Source organism: Hibiscus syriacus, unplaced genomic scaffold (genome assembly GCF_006381635.1).
Source record: "Hibiscus syriacus cultivar Baekdansim isolate YM2019G1 unplaced genomic scaffold, ASM638163v2 tig00110785_pilon, whole genome shotgun sequence".
Classification (NCBI taxonomy): Eukaryota; Viridiplantae; Streptophyta; class Magnoliopsida; order Malvales; family Malvaceae; genus Hibiscus; species Hibiscus syriacus.
This window is the reverse complement of record NW_024062862.1, coordinates 1089745-1102072: the sequence shown is the minus strand read 5'-3', so window position 1 is coordinate 1102072 and position 12328 is coordinate 1089745. Positions and strand designations below refer to the sequence as shown.

Here is a 12328-nt window from a genome sequence, read left to right as displayed (position 1 = left end):
TGTTATGTAATATGAGAGCTGGTGGTATAGTTAGCATGCCAAGAGTCGAGGGTTTACCTATGTTCTACGGAATATATGGACAGAATTACCTATGTCTTTCGGGACATATGGACATAATTACCTATGTCTTTCGAGACATATGGATAGAATTACCTATGTCTTTCAGGACATATGGACAAAATTACCTATGTATTTCGGGACATATGGACAGAATTACCTATGTCTTTCGGGACATATGGACAGTATACCTATGTTCTAAGGAACATATGGACAATTTACCTAGGTTCTACGGGACCTATGGATAGTTATCGAGGTTCTTTATGACCTCTGGATAGGTCTTTCGAGACATTTATACGAGCTGTGGTGACATCATAATAGTGCACAACCTCAATGTATTCACATACCTTAAGTTCTCAAAAGTATACATGGGCTAATACATGAGCTTTAAAGAGATAATAACAAATACACTATATGTGATATGTATGTTTGGTAATATGAAATAGGTTATAGAAATTACATGATGATATGTTGTTCCTTAGTGTAGTGATATATGTGTTATATGATGTGTATATGGTAAGTAAAAGGGATTAATGATAGTATTTGCAGATGTATGCATTTTGTTTATATGAAATGTTTTATGATTTTTATTATATATTTTATATGTCTCCCTAAGTTAACGACTTAGCGTGTGATTGTTTCACGCGTAGGTTCCGAGAAGAGGAAGATTGATAAAAATTATGCAAGACATGTCAGTTCCTCCTTTCTAAAGATTAGATCAGAAAAGAAATGTATAGTATGTATTTTGTAATAAGGAAGGTGGTTGGCATGTAAATAAATGATTAAATCGATATGTTCTAATCGTTTTGAAAAGTCATACGATTTAGTTTTGTAATGTTTTAAATGCATATATGTAATTGATAAATTTCATACAGATGAAAGCTTAGATTTTTACGAGTTTATACGTATTTTTACGAAAGTACTGTAGCAGTGCATCGATGCATAATTTTGCTTCAAAATTTTAGTGCATCGGTGTACTGTAGCAATGCATCGATGCACTGTAGTACTGTTCATAAAAATGTATTTTTCTCAAATTTTTTATAAAGAGCATAATTCAACAGTATATTATCGTATTTTATTAAAATAAGTCCAAATGTTTTATGAATTTGTTAAGAATAACATTTTAAAAGTCAATGTGACATATCAAACTCGTATTCGGGTACGGGTTGGGGTCTTACAGAACCAGTTCAGAAAGAATCCATTTCAGCTTAACTCAACAATAAGTAGCGTTTTCAAGCCAAATTTCAATTCCACGACGAAAGATATCCGGCTGACAGAATTTATCAATGGGCTTTCCCGTGAAGGGGAGTCATCCAAAAATAATATCACTTGGTTCAGACCCGCTCAGAGGAACCACCTGAAGAATTATGATCGGCTTAAACCTGTGAAGGGAAGCCATTTTTTAAAGAAACTATTGGCAGCATAACTCAATGCTAGAAGGGTTATCTTCCAACCAAAGACCTTCGAGTTCGACTACGCTCAGCTCCAATGCACATCATTTGCAACATAGCTCAAGGCAAGAAGGGATATTTGCCAACAAAAGACCTTCGAGTTTGACTACGCTCAGCTCTAAGGCATATCATTTGCAACATAACTCAAGGCTAGAAGGGTTATCTGCCAAACAATACCTTCGAGTTTGACTACGCTCAGCTCCAAGACATATCATTTGCAGCATAGCTTAAGTCGAGAAGGGCTATCTGCAAAGACCTTCGAGTTCAATTTCACTCAGCTTCGAGGACACATCATTTACAGCATAACTCAAGGCTATAAGGGTTACCTGTGACCAAAAGACCTTCGAGTTTGACTACACTCAGCTCCAAGGCACATAATTTACAACATAACTTAAGTCGAGAAGGGCTATCTGCCAAAGACCCTCGAGTTCTATTACATTCAGCTTCGAGGATACATCATTTACAACATAACTCAAGGCTAGAAGGGTTATTTGTGACCAAAAGACCTTCGAGTTCGACTACGCTCAGCTCCAAGGCACATCATTTGCAGCATAGCTTAAGTCGAGAAGGGTTATCTGCCAAAGACCCTCGAGTTCGATTACACTCAGCTTCGAGGGTACATCATTTACAGCATAACTCAAGGCTATAAGTGTTATATGTGACCAAAAGACCTTTGAGTTCGACTACGCTAAGCTCCAAGGCATATTATTTGCAGCATAACTTAAGTCGAGAAAGGTTATCTACCAACCAAATACTTTCGAGTTCGACTACGCTCAGCTCCAAGGCATATCATTTACAACATAACTTAAGTCGATAAGGGTATCTGCCAACCAAAGACCTTCGAGTTCGACTACGCTCAGCTCCAAGGCACATCATTTGCAGCATAGCTTAAGTCGAGAAGGGCTATCTGCCAAAGACCTACGAGTTCGATTACACTCAGCTCAAAGGCACCAACATTTACAACATAACTCAAGGCTAGAAGGGTTATCTGTCAACAAAGACCTTCGAGTTCGACTCCACTCAGCTCAAAGGCACTATAATTTGCAGTATAGCTCAAGGCAAGAAGGGCTATCTGCCAAAGACCTTCGAGTTCGATTCCATTCAGCTCGAGGGTGTATCAACTGCGTTGCATCAGCAAGGAACTACTTTCCGGTTAAATTTTCACACCCAGGTTTTTAAATCGAGAAGAAGACCAAGGTCGACCAAGATTGGCAACAAAGAGTCACTTTCCGATTCACCCACGATTTCAACTTCAAGAAGAAGGATATCGTGCCCAATGGATTGACTTAGTGTCACAACAAACACTATCAAGTCTCAAATCAAAGAGAACCAGACAAAAACTAGTTGTCTTTTTCATCTTTGCTCTATTCTTGTTAATACAAAAATGTGCAAAGAGGGGTAGCTGTAGACACCCGTTTTTGTCCGGGTCTATAAAAACATTTTATTATATTATATATATATATATATTTATTTATTTATGTATTATTATTATTATTATTATTATTATTATTATTATTTTATTATTTTTACAGGCCCCACACTTAACAACCCCGATTTAGTGAGATTCAGAAAATAAACCAACATATTTGAGTTCCATTGAAACACTAAAACCAACGTATTTGAGTCCTATTAAAACTCTAAAACCGATGCATTTTGAGTCAAGTAGGACTTTAAATCTGAGCTAAAAAATGTTTCTTTAGACTATAAATAGACTCAAGCATCAAGAGGAAAAGACAGAAAAACATGGAATCAAAATCAGAGGAAGGGGCAACGATTTGAAAAAACGAGAGAAGAAAATGACAAAAAATAAGTGTGGATGATCCAAAGTCAGTATCTAAAAGCACGAGGAGTGGCAGAACATTTTCATTGCAAATCAAGTTTCTCTACACACAAAACATGAGATATGTAACAACTTTTGACTTATTCTTTTTATTTCATTCTTTATTTATTTACTTTATATATATTTTTCATTTTCTCCTAATTTTAATATTTTTTATTTCTTTTTACATTGTTATATATATATTTATTTTTTTTCATTTTTTATTAATATTATTATATTAATATTTTTTATTATTCTTTTCTCATGTTTATTTTCATTTTTACAATCCAACACTTTTGACTTTTTAGAGATACTTTCAATCGATCAAAGGTAAGTAATCCGAATTGAATATTTTAAATTTTAATTTTAATTCTAATTTCGTAATTTAAGACAACCGACAAATTAATTGGTATCGAAAGGGCGGTTCAAGGGTGCTAATCCTTCCTTGACCGTAACCGACTCCCGAACCCGACACGTTTCTGGTAAAACGCAGATCATGTAAGATGGCGTCCGATCAACCTAATATTTCTTTAAAATGATCGGTGGCGACTCCTAACCCACTCATTTCAAGTCGAAGCCCAATTCTGGGTCCAACCGAAAGACGGTTCCGACAACGCTTATACTATTTTTTTTAAAAAAATAAACTTTTCAAAAAATATATAAAAGTGACACATGTCATTTAATAGATTTTTAATGGCCACAAAAATATAATGGAAAAAACTTTAGGCACCTACTTTTAATTAAATAAAATTTAAGAAACTAAAGTTAATTTTAGATATAATTTGATTACTTATTATTATATTAAGACCGAATATTATTATACCTTCTTTAAATTTCCTCCAAAAATTTATCTATGTAGTTGGATTTTTGTCTGTTAAATTTTTGAAATTTTAAAATATCTTTAGAGTCCAATATCCTTCAAACAACTTCAATCCTTTAATATGACTACTAGTTAACTCACGTGATATGCCAAAGTTAAATTTAGTACATTAAAATCACTTCAATTTAAAATATCAGTCTACAAATAGTAAGTGGTTGATTCAAAAATATTTTTTAGAGAGGACATATATGTTAACAACATAAAAATTTTTAATAGGATGAGCACAAATAAAATTTTAGGGTGAGCATCATCAATAAAATAAGTACAAGGTAATATATGTTCAAAGATAATTCTCAACCTTTTGATATTTATCGCTCGTACCCCTGACATTCTTAGTTCTTGAATCCGAGATCTCAAGGAATAAAAACAATTTATTTACCACCGAGATCACTGGGGTTCGTGCTCATTTATCAAATTAGGGTGCAAACATTAAATCCACAACGTTCATATAATAGAGGGACTGATTAAATGATTTGACCACTAATAAATCTAAATACACTAGAAAAATAAAATGCTATATTGCAGTGGATAAAAACCCAATCTAGAGCACTAAAAAATGAACACCCAGTGTGCAGAAGGAACACTCGTCAGCTTTATATAAATCTCCCTTCGTCCCTCCCAAGAAGTGCAAGAGGAGGAATTTGGGTGACTGGGTGAGTAGTAAGCAGCAGCATTAGCAGCAATGGAGCTGTTCTACTTTATGGTGTTTGGGGCATTGGGAGCGGTGGTGGCAGCATTAGAGCTGAGCAAGAACAGCAAGGATCGAATCATCACGTCCCCATCTTTCAATTCTTTCAGGAACAATTACCTTGTTGTTTACTCTCTCATGATGGGTAATTAACTCCCTCAGTTTTATGTTACCCAGATCTGATTTCCATTTCTATCCTCTAGATCTTTTATATTACCTTCGATCTGATCTGATCCTCGTAACTTTTTGTAATTCCGGATACCCATTTCCTCGATTTGGGTTTCGCAGTCTGATTCCGGTGTTTTTTTTTTGACATTAATGACTGATTTGAAAAGTACTGTTTTCGTGCATTTGCTTTAGCTTGTGACAGAAGAGTAAATAGCACGAGAAAATGACTTCGGATAGGTGATTTGTGGATTTTCGGTCTTTTCTGTTTCTGGTTCTAGACATGGGATCTCGTCTCTGGGGTTCTTTTGTTGGGTTGGGGATAGGTCGCTTTTGCGTTGGTGATGGTTTGGACAAAGAAATTAACTTAGCTTTTGAGTACTAGTCCATTGTTCTTGGAGACTCCGGTTAGTCTAGCTCCGAGTAATGAATTTGATGAACTGTATAAGAAAATTAGTGATTAATCTAGTTCTTTACACAACTCTTTAATGGCATTTTGTTTGATTTGTGTACTTCACGGTCTTATTTTAATGCGTCTTGAACACAGTACTTATTATAGTTGGAGTTACAGTTACTTTCTGATTCTAATTAGTTTTGGAGGTATGATCTTTATCTGTAGAAATATGTTCGTTATTGTGAAATATAAACATCTTATATTGTTGCTATGGGGAATGCATCTGGCTTGTTTGGTTTGATAAATGGTTGTTTTTGTATAAATAGCTGGAGACTGGCTGCAGGGTCCGTATGTTTACTATCTTTACAGCACATATGGCTTTGGGAAAGGGGAAATCGGACAACTTTTTATTGCCGGTTTTGGATCCTCTATGTTGTTTGGGACAATTGTTGGTTCTCTAGCTGACAAACAGTAAGTTTCTTACTTTGGCTTCTATTGTGATCTTTTCACTTTCAGACTTTACGGGTGAAACATCTTTTTCTTACTCTAACTATACATTCATGTGTTCAATTCAGGGGCCGACGGAGGGCGTGTGTTACTTACTGCATAACTTACATACTTAGCTGCATAACGAAGCATTCTCCGCAATACAAGGTTTTGATGGTAGGTCGTATTTTGGGAGGTATTGCTACCTCTCTTCTCTTTTCAGCATTCGAGTCGTGGCTTGTTGCTGAACATAATAAAGTGAGTCATTTCTTCCTTGCTCTTTACTCTTAAGTCTTAATGCATATCAAGCAAGCTTACAATTTACATTATAGACGTGTTTGCATATGTTCCCTTTTCTCTTAATATCCTGACTTCATATCTTGAATTTTCTATCACGGTTAGGAGCTTTATTTGCAGCAGTTGATTTAACTATCTCCTTTTACTTTAACATTGTTCTGACAAGTCTGTTTCTGTTTTGAATCTTTGCAGAGGGGCTTCGAGCAACAATGGTTATCGCTGACATTTTCAAAGGCTATATTTCTTGGCAATGGTCTCGTCGCCATTTTGTCTGGGTTGTTTGGAAACATACTTGTTGATTCATTATCCCTTGGACCTGTGGCTCCTTTTGATGCTGCTGCATGCTTTCTTGCCATTGGGATGGCTGTTATTTTATCGTCATGGACTGAAAATTTTGGAGACCCTTCAGAAAACAAGGACCTACTGACCCAGTTCAGGGGTGCTGCCGTAGCAATAGCTTCTGGTAGGTGTTCAGTATTAACTTTAAACTCGATGCATTGATCTTGACATCTTGTTTACACATTGCAGGTTGAGTACTGTCAATGATGCGTTGTTATTTTTTATCAGTCATCCATCGATCATTGATCATTTTTCGTATCATTCGCCTCACCACTGTAATCTTTTGTGCACTACAGATGAAAAAATTGCTTTGCTGGGTGCCATCCAGTCTCTGTTTGAAGGTTCGATGTATACCTTTGTCTTTCTTTGGACTCCTGCTTTGAGCCCCAATGACGAAGAGATCCCTCATGGTTTCATTTTTGCCACATTCATGTTGGCCTCGATGCTGGGGAGCTCCCTTGCCTCTCGATTGATGGCTCGCTCATCACCAAGGGTAGAAAGCTTCATGCAGATCGTTTTCGTGGTTTCCTCTGTTTCTCTCCTTCTTCCGATTGTAACCAATGTATGTTCCGAAATCTCTCTATCTCTTGCAGTGGATTATTGTTTTAGCGACACCTAACTTGATGAATTTGCAACAGTTCTTGGTAGCACCTTCGAAAGTGAAAGGTGGAAGCATCTCGTTCTCAGGTTGTCTTCAGCTTCTTGGCTTCTGTACTTTCGAGGCTTGTGTTGGAATATTCTGGCCATCCATTATGAAAATGAGATCCCAATACATCCCCGAGGAAGCTAGGAGCACCATTATGAACTTCTTCCGCATTCCTCTCAACATCTTTGTCTGCATCGTGCTGTACAACGTATGTTATACGCATTCCTACAATAACATTCTTCGATCATGTGCCATAACACACACATTAACTTCATTATTAACTAGCTCCATCGATTTTACCTATGAAGGTTGATGCATTCCCCATCACTGTCATGTTCGGCATGTGCTCGATTTTCCTTTTTGTCGCTTCCATCTTGCAAAGACGACTGATGGCAATTTCAGAAAAACCAAGTACGTACACATTTCATCAAGCCTAATATCTTTAGTTTTCTCACGCTGCGATGCATATGACAACATTTCTGTGATGGGTTTTTGTTTGTTTCTTTATCAGAGATCGAAAACTGGTCGGCGATGAAGGAAAGGGACCCTGAGGCTGAGCCACTAAATGAATGAAAATGCAACCAAGGATATGATAACAACATAATTCATTCCTTATATACTCTTGCATGAGGGTTAATATTTTACATTGATTTTTACAGTAGTGAAATAAATGTGGTTTATAGGTGACTTTTGACTTTGTTTGGGGCTGCCTGCGCCAATTCTTCGGTCATTTTGTTTGTTAAACATATATGAAATATCCACCTTATTTTCTCCGGACGACTTTGAGAATTACAGTATAAAACAACCTATTTCTCTATATAAGCTTTCGAATATCTTATTTCTCTACCTAAAAATAGTATTATTTCACCTAAATTCTGTGATGTTTTATATAATATTTATTCTTACAGTAACATTATTTGAACATTTACTTTTGTTAAATATTCAATATTTTATTTTAAAATTGTATTTTTTATAATAAATTAATTTAATCAATTGGATTGATTTTTATTTTTATTTATCAATTTGACAATAAACATTTAAAAATGATTACTATTTGAATTCAAAACTTTTAAAAATAAATTAAGTAATCAAATAATTAATGTGGTATTAATTTAAAAATAAATAAAGTAAATTATGTGTTTAATATCTAAACTATTAGTTTTAATCTGTTTTAATACTTAAATTTTTATTTTTTTCAAAATTATACCTAACGTTTGGTTTTTGTTTTATTGCAGTATCCTGCCGTTAAAAAAATAATGCATTTAATACACAAACTATCAGTTTTGATCTATTTTAGCACTTACTTCAATATTTTTAAAAACTTAATTAAAAGTTTAAGTATTAAAATAGATCAAAATTGATAGTTTAGATACTAAACACATAATTTATCCTTAAAATAATTACATTTTGTCCCATCACTATTTCTAACCCTTCTTATGAAATTTCAAAAACTCAAAATATATATTAATTAAATTGAAACATAAGAATTCAACTTCGGAAAATTCGGAAAAAAAAAATTGAAACCAATGGGCACACCACAACAGTACAAAAGAAAACATCAGTCTCATTCTTTCAAACAAAGCAAAGCCTTAGCTTGAAGATCAACCCTTGGTGCCCTGATGATTTGATAAGCCTAAGATTTCAAGCCTTTCAATACATTCGAATCACAATCACCAAACCAAACCCGCAAAACAGCAATGCTGGAACCATCTTCTCAACCCCCAGATCACCTAATCTCACCCATCACTCCGCCGCCGTCTCCGCCACCAGCTTCAACACCCACAAAACCCAATCAGTTTCTGTCTTTGATATCCAACAGACCCTCCCTCCGAGTGACTTCAGAGTTCGACAGTGACAGCCGCGTGTTCTTTCACAAGGTGTCTTGTAAGCTGTTCGACGACCTTGCTAAGCTTAAACTCTCCTTCGTCAACAACGTTAAACGTGAGATCTCGGAGCCTCTCTTGGCGTTAACTACAAAGCACTTGTCGATTCATTATGACCCTGAAGAACAAAATGCCCTCATCAAGAGCTCCTTCGATGTGAGTCCTAAGTTGCATTTCAAAGCTGCCCACGATGTCAAGGTTTACCCCCTTTTACCTTTAAAAGGCATGTTTCTTCTTAATGGTAGTTCTTGAGTTGCTAATGTTAATGAAAATGTATAAAATTGAAAGCTTGGGATTATCATTTGACTCTACTTGTTTACCCCTGAATTGCTCTGCATGTAAGATTTGAGAAATTTGGTGAGGGCCATTAGGATGCAGCTACAAAGAGATAATTTTTTGTAAAACCACCGGTATCTAGCTTTGGTCTCATTAATCCGGATTGAATACTGCAGAGGTCCATTATGAGAATTGGGAAATTTAAATTTACTATTGCTCTTGAAGCCAATACTCATATCATAATGTTAAGTGAGTGCTAAATGAATATTTCTTTGATGCCATACATATGCTATCCCTTAAATATCTCGTGTTTTTTTCTCAGGCAAAACGAGGTGAGGTCGCGATGATTTCAAACCTTGCTGATCCTGGTTATGCTGTTGAACTATCATCTCCTGTTCCATATGTTGGTTTGGTGAGTATATGTATCCATAGTGTCTTATTAGTGAAAATCATTCACTTATAATTACAGGAAGTTCCAATCCTTGTTGTTTACACTTTACAGGTGATAGTATGACTGCAATTTGAGCTGTTTTTCCCTTTTGCTATTTGTTGTGTTTATTGTCGCCAGATTTAGTGGAAAAAGTATTTGGTAATCCATTTTCAGCTATTGCTTTGGGTGCTCAATTGTAAGATGTGTGTGGCATCATACTGTTGTTATTATTATCTGTATGCATAACTCAACACCGGATTGATGAAAGTGCCCCTGCATTTTTATGCTTATGGATTGTCACCTTTTGATGTGCTTCTTTTGTAATTTAATACGCTTAAACATATCCGTAGCCCTTTTACCTTCTAATTACCTCCATTACTATCATGTTTTTCTTAGCCTAAAGCAACAATTAGATTCCCCATGGGTGAAGTTACACTCGAGGAGAGAGAAGAAGAGGAAGAGGAAGTCCCAAGGAAATTGTTGATCAATGGAATTCTTAAAGGTCCAATTTTGAATGGGGTTGGTGCAGCCCACTACACAGACGAAGAACTGAAATTGAGATACTCGTATAAGGTGATTTTTTCCATCAGGTTTATAAGCTACTGTGGCTTGTATGGGAGTTCCACTGGCATAATTCTTGTTGAATAACTTAAATGGCTCATTGTTCAACATTTGTACTAGGTGACCGATCTCCTTTCTAGGAAAAGCTGAGCTGGAAACATTGTGATGTGCGATTTACCGGCTTTTGACTTTTCCTTTTCGTAGTGGTTTTGATAGTTTTCGAATTGCAGGACGGAGCACTGTCATTTATTCCTAGCATTTCACTGCCTTCGAATGCTGTATCATTTGCGTTCAAGCGACGTTTCAGTCCATCTGATAAGTTGAGGTTAAAACTCCCTCCACACCTATACGTCAATATTGGAATCTCATAGAATTACATGTTCTTTATTGGCTATCGACATATATCTTTTTCTGGACACGAGTTATTTTTCTTGCAATATCTATTTTTACTTTATCTGCAGCTATTGGTACAATTTTGATTCGAACGGTTGGAGTGCCGTCTACAAGCACACGTACGACAAAGACTTCAAATTCAAAGCTGGATATGATTCAGAGGTCCGTCTTGGCTGGGCTTCACTATGGGTAAGTTCTCATATTTGCACCAACTTTCTTGCTGAACTATATGGTCCTTATATGGCAAGGTTAGCATTGTTTGCTTGAGACTTCAATGACGTTCGTTTCAGGTCGGAGAAGAAAACGGAAAGGCAAAGACGTCCCCGATGAAAATGAAAGTCCAGTTCATGCTCCAGGTACCACAAGATGACATTAAATCATCAGCGTTAATGTTTCGTGTTAAAAAGAGGTGGGATATATTGTAGTCTCACACCCTTTATAAACGGTGTGGTTTTTAGAACCTTTGTGACAATGATGCTAATTGCTATATAATGACAATATTGCATCACTTGGTTGATGAAGTTACTCTTTAATTTCTAATTATTTGTCTCTCCAACTTTTCTTTTTCTTTGCTGAAATTAGGGTGAACAAAACTCGATTCCACTTGAAAAAAATGATTTTTATTTTATTTTTTTAGTTGTTCAAATCAACTTGTACTTTTACTTCGGATTTCAACAAGTCGAGTTTGAATCTTAAAGTTCGAATAACAGAAAAACTGAAAACTATAGTCATTATTTTGGTCTTTAACTAAGTAGTGTAATTTTTTTGTGATTTATTCACTGATTTCATTGTTTTTATAATTATTCATTCGTTTTAGATATATATATATATATATATATATATATATATATATATATATATATATATATATATATTTTATCAAATTTAAATTATATGTTACTCAACCACTTTAGAATACTTTTATAATACATGTGTACTTTAATTTCTCTTTTTGACAATTAATTCTTTTATATAAATATATTTCATATAGTAAGAGAGGGTCGTTTAAATTAGGATCAATCAAATAATTATATTGAAATTTAAATAAAAGTTCGAATAAATATATTTGACTAAACTCGAATATCATAACATTAACTTGAAATTTTTTAAATGAAATTTAAAATAATAAAATAATACCCGTAAGTTTGACTAATTCGATTTTTTTCACTCAAATCAATCAAATACTCTTCCTATTCGAAATATGCCTCTGCTACTTTCTACCAATATTCGTATCAAATACTTATATTTGAATCCAAGTATAAAGATCCTAAATCTGACATGAAAGAACAGAGTTGACAATATAAGCTTGTATTTAAACATTGGTAATTGTCAGAAGAATACAAGATATATGAGTTCTAACACAAATATCAGGTAACACGACAGCCATCAGCAATTACACCTTTTGCAGTTGGACAAGAAGCAAGGGGACACCCTTCCCCATTATTGCCGCACCATTGGAGGCCAATGTCCTTTGATTGTAGTGCAAGAAACAACAAGATTGTCATTAAAGCAGTTCCGGCATCGAGACCACCTGAGAGGACGTAATTGTATTGTTTCCACCAA

At 35.2% G+C, this 12328-nt stretch overlaps 2 protein-coding genes across 2 annotated transcripts; both read left to right on the top strand.

Annotated features, from left to right (window-relative positions):
• The first annotated feature begins 4768 nt into the window (after window positions 1-4768).
• Window positions 4769-7909, top strand: LOC120140556 (molybdate-anion transporter-like). The gene is made up of 8 exons (XM_039155527.1): window positions 4769-5040; window positions 5781-5925; window positions 6030-6198; window positions 6430-6700; window positions 6873-7138; window positions 7215-7430; window positions 7531-7633; window positions 7734-7909. The coding sequence occupies exons 1-8, from the start codon at window positions 4890-4892 to the stop codon at window positions 7793-7795; spliced, it is 1383 nt and encodes a 460-aa protein (XP_039011458.1). The 5' UTR covers window positions 4769-4889; the 3' UTR covers window positions 7796-7909.
• An 844-nt stretch (window positions 7910-8753) lies between these two features.
• Window positions 8754-11305, top strand: LOC120140494 (outer envelope pore protein 37, chloroplastic-like). Its single transcript, XM_039155475.1, has 6 exons — window positions 8754-9303; window positions 9704-9793; window positions 10208-10384; window positions 10603-10697; window positions 10834-10954; window positions 11056-11305. Exons 1-6 carry the CDS (start codon window positions 8920-8922, stop codon window positions 11188-11190), a joined length of 1002 nt encoding a protein of 333 aa, XP_039011406.1. The 5' UTR covers window positions 8754-8919; the 3' UTR covers window positions 11191-11305.
• Window positions 11306-12328: the final 1023 nt, after the last annotated feature.

What these genes read in the sequence shown, in the direction of transcription:
- LOC120140556 (XM_039155527.1), top strand. Translation starts at nt 4,890, where the DNA reads ATGGAGCTGTTCTACTTTATGGTGTTTGGGGCATTGGGAGCGGTGGTG. An exon ending in TGTTTACTCTCTCATGATGG is followed by an intron (nt 5,041 to 5,780) that starts GTAATTAACTCC and finishes TTGTATAAATAG; the next exon opens with CTGGAGACTGGCTGCAGGGT. An exon ending in TTCTTCCGATTGTAACCAAT is followed by an intron (nt 7,139 to 7,214) that starts GTATGTTCCGAA and finishes AATTTGCAACAG; the next exon opens with TTCTTGGTAGCACCTTCGAA.
- LOC120140494 (XM_039155475.1), top strand. Translation starts at nt 8,920, where the DNA reads ATGCTGGAACCATCTTCTCAACCCCCAGATCACCTAATCTCACCCATC. An exon ending in CTGTTCCATATGTTGGTTTG is followed by an intron (nt 9,794 to 10,207) that starts GTGAGTATATGT and finishes TGTTTTTCTTAG; the next exon opens with CCTAAAGCAACAATTAGATT. An exon ending in AATTGAGATACTCGTATAAG is followed by an intron (nt 10,385 to 10,602) that starts GTGATTTTTTCC and finishes TTCGAATTGCAG; the next exon opens with GACGGAGCACTGTCATTTAT.